Source organism: Oncorhynchus masou, unplaced genomic scaffold (assembly GCF_036934945.1).
Source record: "Oncorhynchus masou masou isolate Uvic2021 unplaced genomic scaffold, UVic_Omas_1.1 unplaced_scaffold_1463, whole genome shotgun sequence".
In the NCBI taxonomy this organism is placed as follows: Eukaryota; Metazoa; Chordata; class Actinopteri; order Salmoniformes; family Salmonidae; genus Oncorhynchus; species Oncorhynchus masou.
In genome coordinates this window covers 128724-148993 of record NW_027004617.1, presented here as the reverse complement: position 1 = coordinate 148993, position 20270 = coordinate 128724, and the positions used below count along the sequence as shown (strand labels likewise).

The following is a 20270-nucleotide window of genomic DNA, read 5'->3' as shown; positions in this document are numbered from 1 at the left end:
TATGTTTGCCAGACATGCAGAGATGCGATTCGCCACCTGGTCATCAGAAGGGGGAAAGGAGAAGATTAATTGTGTGTCGTCTGCATAGCAATGATAGAGAGACCATGTGAGGTTATGACAGAGCCAAGTGACTTGGTGTATAACGAGAATAGGAGAGGGCCTAGAACAGAGCCTGGGGGACACCAGTGGTGAGCGCGTGGTGAGGAGACAGATTCTCGCCACGCCACCTGGTAGGAGCGACCTGTCAGGTAGGACGCAATCCAAGCGTGGGCCGCGCCGGAGATGCCCAACTCGGAGAGGGTGGAGAGGAGGATCTGATGGTTCACAGTATCGAAGGCAGCCGATAGGTCTAGAAGGATGAGAGCAGAGGAGAGAGAGTTAGCTTTAGCAGTGCGGAGCGCCTCCGTGATACAGAGAAGAGCAGTCTCAGTTGAATGACTAGTCTTGAAACCTGACTGATTTGGATCAAGAAGGTCATTCTGAGAGAGATAGCGGGAGAGCTGGGCCAAGGACGGCACGTTCAAGAGTTTTGGAGAGAAAAGAAAGAAGGGATACTGGTCTGTAGTTGTTGACATCGGAGGGATCGAGTGTAGGTTTTTCAGAAGGGGTGCAACTCTCGCTCTCTTGAAGACGGAAGGGACGTAGCCAGCGGTCAGGGGATGAGTTGATGAGCGAGGTGAGGTAAGGGAGAAGGTCTCCCGGAAATGGTCTGGAGAAGAGAGGAGGGATAGGGTCAAGCGGGCAGGTTGTTGGGCGGCCGGCCGTCAAAGAAGCGAGATTTAATCTGGAGAGACGGGAGAAAGAGGTCAGAGCACAGGGTAGGGCAGTGTGAGCAGAACCAGCGGTGTCGTTTGACTTAGCAAACGAGGATCGGATGTCGTCGACCTTCTTTTCAAAATGGTTGACGAAGTCATCTGCAGAGAGGGGAGGAGGGGGGGGAGGAGGATTCAGGAGTGAGGAGAAGGTGGCAAAGAGCTTCCTAGGGTTAGAGGCAGATGCTTGGAATTTAGAGTGGTAGAAAGTGGCTTTAGCAGCAGAGACAGAGGAGGAAAATGTAGAGAGGAGGGAGTGAAAGGATGCCTTGGTCCGCAGGGGAGGCGAGTTTTCCTCCATTTCCGCCGCCTGCCCGGAGCCCTGTTCTGTGAGCTCGCATTGAGTCATCGAGCCACGGAGCGGGAGGGGAGGACCGAGCCGGCCTGGAGGATAGGGGACATAGAGAGTCAAAGGATGCAGAAAGGGAAGAGAGGAGTGTTGAGGAGGCAGAATCAGGAGATAGGTTGGAGAAGGTTTGAGCAGAGGGAAGAGATGATAGGATGGAAGAGGAGAGAGTAGCGGGGGAGAGAGAGCGAAGGTTGGGACGGCGCGATACCATCCGAGTAGGGGCAGTGTGGAAAGTATTGGATGCGAGCGAGAGGGAAAAGGATACAAGGTAGTGGTCGGAGACTTGGAGGGGAGTTGCAATGAGGTTAGTGGAAGAACAGCATCTAGTAAAGATGAGGTCGATCGGGTGAGGTCAAAAGAGGAGAGGAGTGGAAAGAAGGAGGCAGAGAGGAATGAGTCAAAGGTAGACGTGGGGAGGTTAAAGTCGCCCAGGACTGTGAGAGGTGAGCCGTCCTCAGGAAAGGAGCTTATCAAGGCATCAAGCTCATTGATGAACTCTCCGAGGGAACCTGGAGGGCGATAAATGATAAGGATGTTAAGCTTGAAAGGGCTGGTAACTGTGACAGCATGGAATTCAAAGGAGGCGATAGACAGATGGGTAAGGGGAGAAAGAGAGAATGACCACTTGGGAGAGATGAGGATCCGGTGCCACCACCCCGCTGACCAGAAGCTCTCGGGGTGTGCGGACGAAGAGAGGGCAGTAGGAGTAGCAGTGTTATCTGTGGTGATCCATGTTTCCGTCAGTGCCAAGAAGTCAAGGGACTGGAGGGAGGCATAGGCTGAGATGAACTCTGCCTTGTTGGCCGTAGATCGGCAGTTCCAGAGGCTACCGGAGACCTGGAACTCCACGTGGGTCGTGCGCGCTGGGACCACCAGATTAGGGTGGCCGCGGCCACGCGTGTGGAGCGTTTGTATGGTCTGTGCAGAGAGGAGAGAACAGGGATAGATAGACACATAGTTGACAGGCTACAGAAGAGACTACGCTAATGCAAAGGAGATTGGAATGACAAGTGGACTACACGTCTCGAATGTTCAGAAAGTTAAGCTTACGTAGCAAGAATCTTATTGACTAAAATGATTGAAATGATACAATACTGCTGGAGTAGGCTAGCTGGCAGTGGCTGCGTTGTTGACTTTGTAGGCTAGCTGGCAGTGGCTGCGTTGTTGACACTACACTAATCAAGTCGTTCCGTCGAGTGTAATAGTTTCTACAGTGCTGCTATTCGGGGGCTAGCTGGCTAGCTAGCAGTGTTGATTACGTTGCGTTACGTTAAAAGAACAACAATAGCTGGCTAGCTAACCTAGAAAATCGCTCTAGACTACACAATTGTCTTAGATACAAAGACGGCTATGTAGCTAGCTAGCTACGATCAAACAAATCAAACCGTTGTACTGTAATGAAGTGAAATGAAAATGTGATACTACCTGTGGAGCGAAGTGGAATGTTGACCGGGTTGTTGAAGTTCTATTCGGTAGACGATGGCTAGCTGTTGGCTAGCTAGCTAGCAGTATCTCCTACGTTAAGGACGACAAATAGCTGGCTAGCTAACCTCAGTAAATTAAGATAATCACTCTAAGTCTACACACTCTAAACTACACAATTATCTTGGATACGAAGACAGCAAAGACAACTATGTAGCTAGCTAACACTACACTAATCAAGTCGTTCAGTTGAGTGTAATAGTTTCTACAGTGCTGGTATTCGGTAGACGGTGGACGTTAGCTAGCTGCTGGGCAGATAGCAGTGTAGACTACGTTAGGACGACGAAATACGATAATTACGCAATTATCTTTGATACAAAGACGGCTATGTAGCTAGCTAAGAAGAAATTGCTAAGATTAGACAAATCAAACCGTTGTACTATAATGAAATGTAATGAAAAGTTATACTACCTGCGGACCGAAGTGTAGATGCGACCGCTCGCTCCAACCCGGAACCGAAATACCTCCATTTGTTTGTCACGTTATGTTCAGAAATACACAACGGCGGAAAAAAATCCTGATTATATCCATAATATCGACAGAAACATGGAAACGTTTTTTTGCAATCAATCCTCAAGGTGTTTTTCAAATATCTTTTCGATAATATATCAACCGGGACAGTTGGCTTTTCAGTCGGACCGGGAGGAAAAATGGCTACCTCTTCTCTTTCGCGCAATAATCACTCTGAGAGCCATCAGCTGGCCACTTACGCAATGTGTTTGTTTACGCTCATTCTTCAACATAAAGTGAAACTACGTCTAAATGCTGTAGATACTTTAGGGAAGACATAGAAAAAGGAATCTGGTTGATATTCCTTTCAATGGGCAATAGGGTCACACACATAGAAAGACAGGGGTTTCAAAATAAGAGTCACTTCCTGATTAGATTTTTCTCAGGATTTCGCCTGCAATATCAGTTCTGTTATACTCACAGACAACATTTTTACAGTTTTGGAAACTCTATATTGTTTTCTATCCTAAGCTATCAATGATATGCATATTCTAGCATCTGGTCCTGAGAAATAGGCAGTTAACTTTGGGAACGTTATTTTTCCAAAAATAAATATAGTGCCCCCTAGCTTAAAGTTGGACAAATTTCTACAAAACTGTTTATGCTTTGTCATTATGGGGTATTGTGTTTAGATTGATGAGGGGAGAAAACAATTTAATACATTGTAGAATAAGGTTGTAAGAATGTCAAAGTGTCTGAATACTTTCTGAATGCACTGTATAAGCCTTTGATATCAACCATTCAAAGTTGGCCTTAGTGGGAGTGACCATAGAATTCTATGTAAGTGACCTTACTGAGTAAAATATTTCCCATTAGGCCATGTCCTTTGCCAGCAAATACTTTCCCCTGGTCGTCACTAGTTAATACAGCCACAAAGTCATAATCACGGCTAAACCCTAATTTCTGTTCTTAAAATGTACTTTTAAACCAAACCCTAACTAATGAAGGCCAAGTTTGATGCGTTGGTCCACCAGACCACCTGACCATTTGGGCGGAAGTGTCTGGGAACGAGATTAGGTGTCATCTAAACTGAACTTTCTTATATATACATATACTTAAAGATGCCAAATAACATATTTATGTAGTGTTTATGAAAGCATTACAAAGGCTGTATAAAAGCCTTCATAAGCTGAAGGTAATTTAAAGCAGGACCATGAAGGTCAGGCTATGTTATGAAGTTATTATTTGTGAGTATTAAAGATTAAATCCCAATCAGTAAAAGAATGATTGATCTAGCTAACGAGCAGATTTATATCATCAACGTCAATGATCAGCTGATAGTCTGTCCTCTTTTCCTGGTGTCCATCATGTCTTTGTAACCAGTGGTGGAGTGATATTTGTTTATGACATCATCATGTCTCAATCAAAGTTTGTACCAACAGATGGCCCCTTTTGAATCTCTTTATAGAATATACATGACACGCATCCTCAGATTACGTCTGACTATATCCACATTGTCTCAAAAACGTGTTATATTTAACACCTTCCTACACCATGTTAGGCATTCCTCATTTCAAAATAGTCTCTAAACATCCATGTCAATCTTGAATGATAATTCATCACGTTTTACTGGTGAAATGTCCACACTGCATGCCAATCATCTCAGTCATTATCATGGGAATATGCATTTAGATATTATTGAATTACAGTTTTGTGAGGGAATTAACCAGGAGCTATATGTATCAATCCTTTCCAGATAACAGAGGCAATGTGACTGCAGAGAAAGACCTGCTACAGACCAGTTACAACACCCTGAGTGAAGAGAGAGACCAGCTACAGACCAGATACAACACACTGACTGAAGAGAGAGACGAGCTACAGAGCAGTTACAACACCCTGACTAAAGAGAGAGACCAGCTACAGACCAGTTACAACACCCTGACTAAAGAGAGAGACCAGCTACAGACCAAGTACAACACCCTGATGAAAGAGAGAGACCAGCTACAGACCAGTTACAACACCCTGACTAAAGAGAGAGACCAGCTACAGACCAGTTTCAACACCCTGACTAAAGAGAGAGACCAGCTACAGAAGGAAAGAGATGATCTCACGTCAACATTCTCTAATCTGAGTGAGTTAACCTGATAAATGATCATAACAACACATATCTAATATGCATTAAACTTCTGTTCGTATTCTACAATAATAGGAGCAGAATAACAAGATGGAAATGCATGTTGTTGTCTTGTAGAACAAACCTGTCCTGAAGGCTGGCAGAAGTTTGAATCCAGTTGGTACTTCCTGTCTACAGTGACAAAGCCCTGGAGGGAGAGTAGACAGGACTGTCTGGAGAGAGGAGCAGATCTGGTGATCATAAACAGTGATAAGGAACAGGTGAGAGAAACAAACATCTCTTGGTCAGTAATGTATCTTCCAGTATTTAACACATGTTGTCTAAAGTAGTTGACAACATCAGTATATTTCTCACCAATAGGAGTTTCTCTTCAGCTTCAATAAGAGAGCCTGGATTGGTCTGACTGACTCTGTTACTGAGGGGGCCTGGAAATGGGTGGACGGCACCCCACTGACCACCCCAAGGTAAGAGACTACTGCTCTATAATAACAATAACCACAATGAGTATGAGTAGGACTGATTATCGGTGTTGTTCATAATTCAAAGAACACAAGGTGAGACTTGACCATCCAGGTGTGATAGAGACCTTCATCAAATTACATGTTGCTTCAAATCATGTTCATAGATGTCATTCCACGAGCACTAAAGATATATCTTAAAATATCATAAAAAAATACAGATAAAGTGTTAGTTCTTGTTCCAAATAAGGCAATGCTCCTTGTAAATCTGAAAAAAACATGTCTGTATTGAAATTGACACTTTTTTTTGTTTTTTTACACTGACTCTCTGTACACTCACTAGACTCTACCCACACACTCACTAGACTCTACCCACACACTCACTAGACTCTACCCACACACTCACTAGACTCTACCCACACACTCACTAGACTCTACCCCCACACTCACTAGACTCTACCCCAACACTCACTAGACTCTACCCCAACACTCACTAGACTCTACCCACACACTCACTAGACTCTACCCCCACACTCACTAGACTCTACCCACACACTCACTACACTCAATAGACTCTACCCACACACTCACTAGACTCTACAAACACACTCACTAGACTCTACCCACACACTCACTAGTCTCTACCCACACACTCACTAGACTCTACCCACACACTCACTAGACTCTACCCCCACACTCACTAGACTCTACCCACACACTCACTAGACTCTACCCACACACTCAATAGACTCTACCCACACACTCAATAGACTCAATAGACTCTACCCACACACTCAATAGACTCCACCCCCACACTCAATAGACTCCACCCCCACACTCACTAGACTCTACCCCCACACTCACTAGACTCTACCTCCACACTCACTAGACTCTACCCACACACACTCACTAGATTCTACCCACACACTCACTAGACTCTACCCACACACTCACTAGACTCTACCCCCACAGAGTCTAGACTCTACCCACACACTCACTAGACTCTACCAACACACTCACGAGACTCTACCCAAAACTCACTAGACTCTACCCCCACACTCACTAGACTCTACCCACACACTCACGAGACTCTACCAACACACTCACTAGACTCTACACCCACACTCACTAGACTCTACCCACACTCTCACTAGACTGTGAGTGTGGGGGTAGACTCTACCCCACTCTAGACTCTACCCCACTCTACCCACACACTCACTAGACTCTACCCACACACTCACTAGACTCTACCCACACACTCACTAGACTCTACCCCCACACTCACTAGACTCTACCCCCACACTCACTAGACTCTACCCACACACTCACAAGACTCTACCCACACACTCACTAGAATCTACCCACACACTCACTAGACTCTACCCACACACTCACTAGACTCTACCCACACACTCACTAGACTCTACCCACACACTCACTAGACTCTACCCACACACTGACTAGACTCTACCCCCCACACTCACTAAACTCTACCCACACACTCACAAGACTCTACCCACACACTCACTAGAATCTACCCACACACTCACTAGACTCTACCCACACACACTCACTAGACTCTACCCACACACTGACTAGACTCTACCCACACACTCACGAGACTCTACCCACACACTCACTAGACTCTACCCCCACACTCACTAGACTCTACCCACACACTCACTAGACTGTGAGTGTGGGGGTAGACTCTACCCAACTCTAGACTCTAATACACTCTACCCACACACTCACTAGATTCTACCCACACACTCACTAGACTCTACCCACACACTCACTAGACTCTACCCACACACTCACTAGACTCTACCCCCACACTCACTAGACTCTACCCACACACACTCACTAGACTCTACCCACACACTCACTAGACTCTACCCCCACACTCACTAGACTCTACCCACACACTCACTAGACTCTACCCACACACTCACTAGACTCTACCCACACACTCACTAGACTCTACCCACACACTCACTAGACTCTACCCACACACTCACTAGACTCTACCCCCACACTCACTAGACTCTACCCCCACACTCACTAGACTCTACCCCCACACTCACTAGACTCTACCCACACACACTCACTAGACTCTACCCACACACTCACTAGACTCTACCCACACACTCACTAGACTCTACCCACACACTCACTAGACTCTACCCACACACTCACTAGACTCTACCCACACACTCACTAGACTCTACCTACACACACTCACGAGACTCTACTCACACACTCACGAGACTCTACCCCCACACTCACTAGACTCTACCCCCACACTCACTAGACTATACCCCCACACTCACTAGACTCTACCCACACAATCACTAGACTGTGAGTGTGGGGGTAGACTCTACCCCACTCTAGACTCTACCCCACTCTACCCACACACTCACTAGACTCTACCCACACACTCACTAGACTCTACCCACACACTCACTAGACTCTACCCACACTCAATAGACTCTACCCCCACACTCACTAGACTCTACCCTCACACTCACTAGACTCACCCACACACTCACTAGACTCTACCCACACACTCACTAGACTCTACCCACACACTCACTAGACTATAACCCCACACTCACTAGACTCTACCCACACACTCACTAGACTCTACCCCCACACTCACTAGACTCTACCCACAAACTCACTAGACTCTACCCACACACTCACTAGACTCTACCCACACACTCACTAGACTCTACCCACACACTCACTAGACTCTACCCACACACACTCACTAGATTCTACCCCCACACTCACTAGACTCTACCCACACACTCACTACACTCAATAGACTCTACCCACACACTCAATAGACTCAATAGACTCTACCCACACACTCAATAGACTCCACCCCCACACTCAATAGACTCCACCCACACACTCAATAGACTCCACCCACACACTCACTAGACTCTACCCACACATTCACTAGACTCTACCCACACACTCACTAGACTCTACCCACACACTCACTAGACTCTACCCCCACACTCACTAGACTCTACCCACACACACTCACTAGACTCTACCCACACACTCACTAGACTCTACCCACACACTCACTAGACTCTACCCACACACTCACTAGACTCTACCCACACACTCACTAGACTCTACCCACACACTCACTAGACTCTACCTACACACACTCACTAGACTCTACCCACACACTCACGAGACTCTACCCACACACTCACTAGACTCTACCCACACACTCACTAGACTCTACCTACACACACTCACTAGACTCTACCCACACACTCACGAGACTCTACCCACACACTCACTAGACTCTACCCACACACTCACTAGACTCTACCCACACACTCACTAGACTCTACCCACACACTCACTAGACTCTACCCATACACTAACTAGACTCTACCTACACACACTCACTAGACTCTACCCCCACACTCACTAGACTCTACCCCCACACTCACTAGACTCTACCCACACACTCACTAGACTCTACCCACACACTCACTAGACTCTACCCACACACTCACTAGACTCTACCCACACACTCACTAGACTCTACCCACACACTCACTAGACTCTACCCACACACTCACTAGACTCTACCCACACACTCACTAGACTCTACCCCCACACTCACTAGACTCTACCCCCACACTCACTAGACTCTACCCACACACACTCACTAGACTCTACCCACACACACTCACTAGACTCTACCCACACACTCACTAGACTCTACCCACACACTCACTAGACTCTACCCACTCACTCACTAGACTCTACCCACACACTCACTAGACTCTACCCACACACACTCACTAGACTCTACCCACACACACTCACTAGACTCTACCCACACACTCACGAGACTCTACCCACACACTCACTAGACTCTACCCCCACACTCACTAGACTACCCCCACACTCACTAGACTCTACCCCCACACTCACTAGACTCTACCCCACACTCACTAGACTCTACCCACAAATTCACTAGACTCTACCCACACACTCACTAGACTCTACCCACACACTCACTAGACTCTACCCACACACTCACTAGACTCTACCCACACACACTCACTAGATTCTACCCCCACACTCACTAGACTCTACCCACACACTCACTACACTCAATAGACTCTACCCACACACTCACTACACTCAATAGACTCTACCCACACACTCACTAGACTATACCCACACACTCACTAGACTCTACCCACACACTCACTACACTCAATAGACTCTACCCACACACTCACTAGACTCTACCCCCACACTCACTAGACTCTACCCCCACACTCACTAGACTCTACCCCCACACTCACTAGACTCTACCCACAAATTCACTAGACTCTACCCACACACTGACTAGACTCTACCCACACACTCACTAGACTCTACCCACACACTCACTACACTCAATAGACTCTACCCACACACTCACTAGACTCTACCCACACACTCACTAGACTCTACCCACACACTCACTACACTCAATAGACTCTACCCACACACTCACTAGACTCTACCCCCACACTCACTAGACTCTACCCCAACACTCACTAGACTCTACGCCAACACTCACTAGACTCTACCCACACACTCACTAGACTCTACCCCCACATTCACTAGACTCTACCCCCACACTCACTAGACTACCCACACACTCACTACACTCAATAGACTCTACCCACACACTCACTAGACTCTACAAACACACTCACTAGACTCTACCCACACACTCACTAGTCTCTACCCACACACTCACTAGACTCTACCCACACACTCACTAGACTCTACCCCCACACTCACTAGACTACCCCCACACTCACTAGACTCTACCCACACACTCACTAGACTGTGAGTGTGGGGGTAGACTCTACCCCACTCTAGACTCTACCCCACTCTACCCACACACTCACTAGACTCTACCCACACACTCACTAGACTCTACCCACACTCACTAGACTCTACCCCCACACTCACTAGACTCTACCCACACACTCACTAGACTCTACCCACACACTCACTAGACTCTACCCACACACTCACTAGACTCTACCCACACACACTCACTAGATTCTACCCCCACACTCACTAGACTCTACCCACACACTCAGTACACTCAATAGACTCTACCCACACACTCACTACACTCAATAGACTCTACCCACACACTCACTAGACTCTACCCCCACACTCACTAGACTCTACCCACACACTCACTACACTCAATAGACTCTACCCACACACTCACTAGACTCTACCCCCACACTCACTAGACTCTACCCCAACACTCACTAGACTCTACCCACACACTCACTAGACTCTACCCCCACACTCACTAGACTCTACCCACACACTCACTACACTCAATAGACTCTACCCACACACTCACTAGACTCTACAAACACACTCACTAGACTCTACCCACACACTCACTAGTCTCAACCCACACACTCACTAGACTCTACCCACACACTCACTAGACTCTACCCCCACACTCACTAGACTCTACCCACACACTCACTAGACTGTGAGTGTGGGGGTAGACTCTACCCCACTCTAGACTCTACCCCACTCTACCCACACACTCACTAGACTCTACCCACACACTCACTAGACTCTACCCCCACACTCACTAGACTCTACCCACACACACTCACTAGACTCTACCCACACACACTCACTAGACTCTACCCACACACTCACTAGACTCTACCCACACACTCACTAGACTCTACCCACTCACTCACTAGACTCTACCCACACACTCACTAGACTCTACCCACACACACTCACTAGACTCTACCCACACACACTCACTAGACTCTACCCACACACTCACGAGACTCTACCCACACACTCACTAGACTCTACCCCACACTCACTAGACTACCCCCACACTCACTAGACTCTACCCCCACACTCACTAGACTCTACCCCCACACTCACTAGACTCTACCCACAAATTCACTAGACTCTACCCACACACTGACTAGACTCTACCCACACACTCACTAGACTCTACCCACACACTCACTAGACTCTACCCACACACACTCACTAGATTCTACCCCCACACTCACTAGACTCTACCCACACACTCACTAGACTCTACCCCCACACTCACTAGACTCTACCCACAAATTCACTAGACTCTACCCACACACTGACTAGACTCTACCCACACACTCACTAGACTCTACCCACACACTCACTAGACTCTACCCACACACACTCACTAGATTCTACCCCCACACTCACTAGACTCTACCCACACACTCACTACACTCAATAGACTCTACCCACACACTCACTACACTCAATAGACTCTACCCACACACTCACTAGACTCTACCCACACACTCACTAGACTCTACCCACACACTCACTACACTCAATAGACTCTACCCACACACTCACTAGACTCTACCCCACACTCACTAGACTCTACCCCAACACTCACTAGACTCTACGCCAACACTCACTAGACTCTACCCACACACTCACTAGACTCTACCCCCACATTCACTAGACTCTACCCACACACTCACTACACTCAATAGACTCTACCCACACACTCACTAGACTCTACAAACACACTCACTAGACTCTACCCACACACTCACTAGTCTCTACCCACACACTCACTAGACTCTACCCCCACACTCACTAGACTCTACCCACACACTCACTAGACTGTGAGTGTGGGGGTAGACTCTACCCCACTCTAGACTCTACCCCACTCTACCCACACACTCACTAGACTCTACCCACACACTCACTAGACTCTACCCACACTCACTAGACTCTACCCCCACACTCACTAGACTCTACCCCACACTCACTAGACTCTACCCACACACTCACTAGACTCTACCCACACACTCACTAGACTCTACCCACACACACTCACTAGATTCTACCCCACACTCACTAGACTCTACCCACACACCCCCCACACTCAGTACACTCAATAGACTCTACCCACACACTCACTACACTCAATAGACTCTACCCACACACTCACTAGACTCTACCCCCACACTCACTAGACTCTACCCACACACTCACTACACTCAATAGACTCTACCCACACACTCACTAGACTCTACCCCACACTCACTAGACTCTACCCCAACACTCACTAGACTCTACCCACACACTCACTAGACTCTACCCCCACACTCACTAGACTCTACCCACACACTCACTACACTCAATAGACTCTACCCACACACTCACTAGACTCTACAAACACACTCACTAGACTCTACCCACACACTCACTAGTCTCAACCCACACACTCACTAGACTCTACCCACACACTCACTAGACTCTACCCCCACACTCACTAGACTCTACCCACACACTCACTAGACTGTGAGTGTGGGGGTAGACTCTACCCCACTCTAGACTCTACCCCACTCTACCCACACACTCACTAGACTCTACCCACACACTCACTAGACTCTACCCCCACACTCACTAGACTCTACCCACACACACTCACCCACAGACTCACCCACACACTCACTAGACTCTACCCACACACTCACTAGACTCTACCCACACACTCACTAGACTCTACCCACTCACTCACTAGACTCTACCCACACACTCACTAGACTCTACCCACACACACTCACTAGACTCTACCCACACACACTCACTAGACTCTACCCACACACTCACGAGACTCTACCCACACACTCACTAGACTCTACCCCCACACTCACTAGACTACCCCCACACTCACTAGACTCTACCCCCACACTCACTAGACTCTACCCCCACACTCACTAGACTCTACCCACAAATTCACTAGACTCTACCCACACACTGACTAGACTCTACCCACACACTCACTAGACTCTACCCACACACTCACTAGACTCTACCCACACACACTCACTAGATTCTACCCCCACACTCACTAGACTCTACCCACACACTCACTACACTCAATAGACTCTACCCACACACTCACTACACTCAATAGACTCTACCCACACACTCACTAGACTCTACCCACACACTCACTAGACTCTACCCACACACTCACTACACTCAATAGACTCTACCCACACACTCACTAGACTCTACCCCCACACTCACTAGACTCTACCCCAACACTCACTAGACTCTACGCCAACACTCACTAGACTCTACCCACACACTCACTAGACTCTACCCCCACATTCACTAGACTCTACCCACACACTCACTACACTCACTAGACTCTACAAACACACTCACTAGACTCTACCCACACACTCACTAGTCTCTACCCACACACTCACTAGACTCTACCCACACACTCACTAGACTCTACCCCCACACTCACTAGACTACCCCCACACTCACTAGACTCTACCCACACACTCACTAGACTGTGAGTGTGGGGTAGACTCTACCCCACTCTAGACTCTACCCCACTCTACCCACACACTCACTAGACTCTACCCACACACTCACTAGACTCTACCCACACTCACTAGACTCTACCCCCACACTCACTAGACTCTACCCTCACACTCACTAGACTCTACCCACACACTCACTAGACTCTACCGACACACTCACTAGACTCTACCCACACAGAGTCTAGACTCTACCCACACACTGACTAGACTCTACCCACACACTCACTAGACTCTACCCACACACTCACTAGACTCTACCCACACACACTCACTAGATTCTACCCCCACACTCACTAGACTCTACCCACACACTCACTACACTCAATAGACTCTACCCACACACTCACTACACTCAATAGACTACCCACACACTCACTAGACTCTACCCACACACTCACTAGACTCTACCCACACACTCACTACACTCAATAGACTCTACCCACACACTCACTAGACTCTACCCCCACACTCACTAGACTCTACCCCAACACTCACTAGACTCTACCCCAACATTCACTAGACTCTACCCACACACTCACTAGACTCTACCCCCACACTAACTAGACTCTACCCACACACTCACTACACTCAATAGACTCTACCCACACACTCACTAGACTCTACAAACACACTCACTAGACTCTACCCACACACTCACTAGTCTCTACCCACACACTCACTAGACTCTACCCACACACTCACTAGACTCTACCCCCACACTCACTAGACTACCCCCACACTCACTAGACTCTACCCACACACTCACTAGACTGTGAGTGTGGGGGTAGACTCTACCCCACTCTAGACTCTACCCCACTCTACCCACACACTCACTAGACTCTACCCACACACTCACTAGACTCTACCCACACACTCACTAGACTCTACCCACACACTCTACCCACGCACTCACGAGACTCTACCCACACACTCACGAGACTCTACCCACACACTCACTAGACTCTACCCCCACACTCACTAGACTATACCCCCACACTCACTAGACTCTACCCACACACTCACTAGACTCTACCCACACTCACTAGACTCTACCCCACACTCACTAGACTCTACCCTCACACTCACGAGACTCTACCCACACATTCACTAGACTCTACCGACACACTCACTAGACTCTACCCACACAGAGTCTAGACTCTACCCACACACTCACTAGACTCTACCCACACACTCACGAGACTCTACCCACACACTCACTAGACTCTACCCCCACACTCACTAGACTCTACCCACACACTCACGAGACTCTACCCACACACTCACTAGACTCTACCCCCACACTCACTAGACTACCCCCACACTCACTAGACTCTACCCCACACCCACTAGACTATACCCACACACTCTACCCACACACTCACAAGACTCTAACCACACACTCACTAGACTCTACCCCCACACTCACTAGACTCTACCCTCACACTCACTAGACTCTACCCACACACTCACTAGACTCTACCGACACACTCACTAGACTCTACCCACACACTCACTATACTCTACCCACACACACTCACTAGATTCTACCCCCACACTCACTAGACTCTACCCACACACTCACTACACTCAATAGACTCTACCCACACACTCAAGACTCCACCCACACACTCAATAGACTCCACCCACACACTCCATAGACTCTTCCCACACACTCCCTAGACTCTACCCACACACTCACTAGACTCTACCCACACACTAACTAGACTCTACCCGCACACTCACTAGACTCTACCCATACACTCAACAGGCTCTACCCACACACTCACTAGACTCTACCCCCACACTCACTAGACTACCCCCACACTCACTAGACTCTACCCCCACACTCACTGGACTATACCCCCACACTCACTAGACTCTACCCATACACTCACTAGACTGTGAGTGTGGGGGTAGACTCTACCCCACTCTAGACTCTACCCCACTCTACCCACACACTCACTAGACTCTACCCACACACTCACTAGACTCTACCCACACACTCACTAGACTCTACCCACACACTCTACCCACACACTCACGAGACTCTAACCACACACTCACTAGACTCTACCCACACACTCACTAGACTCTACCCACACACTCACTAGACTCTACCCACACTCACTAGACTCTACCCCCACACTCACTAGACTCTACCCTCACACTCACTAGACTCTACCCAAACACTCACTAGACTCTACCCACACACTCACTAGACTATACCCCCACACTCACTAGACTATAGCCACACACTCACTAGACTCTACCGACACACTCACTAGACTCTACCGACACACTCACTAGACTCTACCCACACACTCACTAGACTCTACCCACACACTCACTAGACTCTACCCACACACTCACTATACTCTACCCAAACACACTCACTAGATTCTACCCCCACACTCACTAGACTCTACCCAGACACTCACTACACTCAATAGACTCTACCCACACACTCAATAGACTCCACCCACACACTCAATAGACTCCACCCACACACTCCATAGACTCTTCCCACACACTCCCTAGACTCTACCCACACACTCACTAGACTCTACCCACACACTAACTAGACTCAACCCACACACTCACTAGACTCTACCCACACACTCACTAGACTCTACCCCCACAGAGTCTAGACTCTACCCACACACTCACTAGACTCTACCCATACACTCACGAGACTCTACCCACACACTCACTAGACTCTACCCCCACACTCACTAGACTACCCCCACACTCACTAGACACTACCCCCACACTCACTAGACTATACCCCCACACTCACTAGACTCTACCCATACACTCACTAGACTGTAGTGTGGGGGCACTCTACCCCACTCTAGACTCTACCCCACTCTACCCACACACTCACTAGACTCTACCCACACACTCACTAGACTCTACCCACACACTCACTAGACTCTACCCACACACTCTACCCACACACTCACGAGACTCTAACCACACACTCACTAGACTCTACCCACACACTCACTAGACTCTACCCACACTCACTAGACTCTACCCCCACACTCACTAGACTCTACCCTCACACTCACTAGACTCTACCCAAACACTCACTAGACTCTACCCACACACTCACTAGACTATACCCCCACACTCACTAGACTATACCCACACACTCACTAGACTCTACCCACACACTCACTAGACTCTACCCCCACACTCACTAGACTCTACCCCAACACTCACTAGACTCTACCCACACACTCACTAGACTCTACCCACACACTCACTAGACTCTACCCACACACTCACTAGACTCTACCCACACACTCACTAGACTCTACCCCCACACTCACTAGACTCTACCCCAACACTCACTAGACTCTACCCACACTCACTAGACTCTACCCACACACTCACTAGACTCTACCCACACACTCACTAGACTCTACCCACACACTCACTAGACTCTACCCACACACTCACTAGACTCTACCCACACACTCACTAGACTCTACCCACACACACTCACTAGATTCTACCCACACACTCACTAGACTCTACCCACACACTCACTAGACTCTACCCACACACTCACTAGACTCTACCCACACACTCACTAGACTCTACCCACACACTCACTAGACTCTACCCACACACTCACTAGACTCTACCCACACACACTCACTAGATTCTACCCCCACACTCACTAGACTCTACCCACACACTCACTACACTCACTAGTCTCTACCCACACACTCACTAGACTCTACCCACACACTCACTAGACTCTACCCACACACTCACTAGACTCAACCCACACACTCACTAGACTCTACCCACACACTCACTAGACTCTACCCACACACTCACTAGACTCTACCCACACACTCACTAGACTCTACCCCCACACTCACTAGACTCTACCCACACACTCACTAGACTCTACAAACACACTCACTAGACTCTACCCACACACTCACTAGTCTCTACCCACACACTCACTAGACTCTACCCACACACTCACTAGACTCTACCCACACACTCACTAGACTCTACCCACACACTCACTAGACTCTACCCACACACACTCACTAGATTCTACCCCCACACTCACTAGACTCTACCCACACACTCACTACACTCACTAGTCTCTACCCACACACTCACTAGACTCTACCCACACACTCACTAGACTCTACCCACACACTCACTAGACTCAACCCACACACTCACTAGACTCTACCCACACACTCACTAGACTCTACCCACACACTCACTAGACTCTACCCACACACTCACTAGACTCTACCCCCACACTCACTAGACTCTACCCACACACTCACTACACTCAATAGACTCTACCCACACACTCACTAGACTCTACAAACACACTCACTAGACTCTACCCACACACTCACTAGTCTCTACCCACACACTCACTAGACTCTACCCACACACTCACTAGACTCTACCCACACACTCACTAGACTCTACCCACACACTCAATAGACTCTACCCACACACTCACTAGACTCTACCCACACACTCACTAGACTATACCCACACACTCACTAGACTCTACCCACACACTCACAGATACTTACACAGATACTGAAATACATGTACACACAAAACACACACATGTATATTGACGCCACAAATCAGTCCCATTTAAAATCTTTTTTTCCCTTATACGACCTCTTTCTCTAACCCTAAACTTAACCCTAAAACTAACCCTAACCCTATACTAATTCTAACCCTAACTCTATACTAATTCTAACCTTAACACTAAAGCCCCTAGAAATAGTATTTAACACGTCCACACACACACACAGACAGACAGACAGACAGACAGACAGACAGACAGACAGACAGACAGACAGACAGACAGACAGACAGACAGACAGACAGACAGACAGACAGACAGACAGACAGACAGACAGACACTTTCACATTCTTCACACTCACCCTGCAACTCTGTCTATCCTAATTGCCTGGTCACTTTTCATTTTGTGTTTAATATTTTCATTTTTTTATTTAGCAAATGTTTTATTATTTTATTTCTTACTATTTAACTCTGCATTGTTGGGAAAGGACCCATAACTAAGCATTTCATGGTAAAGTTAACACCTGTTGTATTCAGCGCATGTGACAAATCAAAATGTTTATTAATTATTTTCTCTGTTTTCTTTACCCTGTAGTTACTGGTACTTACAGCAGCCTGATAATGGTGGTGACAACCCAGCAAATGGGGAGGAGGACTGTGTTGAGCTGAACACAGAAACCTGGCGTCCTGTAAAGGCATGGAATGACCAGTCATGTTTAGACAATCGTCACTGGATTTGTGAGAAAAGTGGTTTAACAACACCATGACAACAGAGGAGGCTGGTGGGAGGACGCGCACACATACAGCACCCTACAGTGCACACAACTTCATTCTCTCTCTCTCTAAGACACAGACACATAAAACACACTGCTGGTACTCTACTGAGTGGCAAACAATCTGATAATGGTTGTGAACCTGGATATACTGTAACAAGGACTGTGCTGATGTTAATATTGGGTATTCTGAGTCTGTATATAAATATTATGACATAGCATTTACCTCTCTTCATAACTGGATTTGTGAAGAGTTATACAGTAGCTCATTATATAGTAGTGCTACAGTGCTAATGCATCTCTCTCTAATTAAACAGTGTGTAGACATATTGTCATCTGTAAAATGCTTGTATTCATTGTTTAAATAGAAACATATTATGTGATTTGCCATAATGTGATTTTTTTCATAATCAATTATTAGCATAAACGACTTTAGTAAGAAGATGAACTCAGGCTCAGATTAAGTAAGAAAGGAACCTATCAGGTTTACCAGCTTCCTGATTGAATGTGATTGGATTGTCAAAACAATGTGAATTGCAGTTGGACACAGACAGAAGGCAGAACAGTGCTGAGAGGATACCTGCTGCACGCAGGCAAACACACAGACACAGACACACACACAGACACACACACAGACACAGACACAGACACAAAAACAGACACAAACACAGACAGACACACAGACACACACACAGACAAACACACAGACACACACAAAGACACGTCTGAAGTTCCCCATGTCTGATAAAGATGCAGACAGAAAACCCACAC

At 47.6% G+C, this 20270-nt stretch overlaps 1 protein-coding gene across 1 annotated transcript; it reads left to right on the top strand.

Moving 5' to 3' along the window:
- The first annotated feature begins 4816 nt into the window (after window positions 1-4816).
- On the top strand, window positions 4817-19882 carry LOC135530941 (C-type lectin domain family 4 member E-like). The gene is made up of 4 exons (XM_064959108.1): window positions 4817-5224; window positions 5345-5487; window positions 5588-5691; window positions 19322-19882. The coding sequence occupies exons 1-4, from the start codon at window positions 4831-4833 to the stop codon at window positions 19491-19493; spliced, it is 813 nt and encodes a 270-aa protein (XP_064815180.1). The 5' UTR covers window positions 4817-4830; the 3' UTR covers window positions 19494-19882.
- Window positions 19883-20270: the final 388 nt, after the last annotated feature.

Bases quoted from the DNA above. Each gene is read 5' to 3' on its own strand.
- LOC135530941 (XM_064959108.1), top strand. From the start codon at position 4,831: ATGTATCAATCCTTTCCAGATAACAGAGGCAATGTGACTGCAGAGAAA. The intron at 5,225-5,344 runs GTGAGTTAACCT...GTTGTCTTGTAG, and splicing joins GTCAACATTCTCTAATCTGA to AACAAACCTGTCCTGAAGGC. The intron at 5,488-5,587 runs GTGAGAGAAACA...TCTCACCAATAG, and splicing joins TAAACAGTGATAAGGAACAG to GAGTTTCTCTTCAGCTTCAA.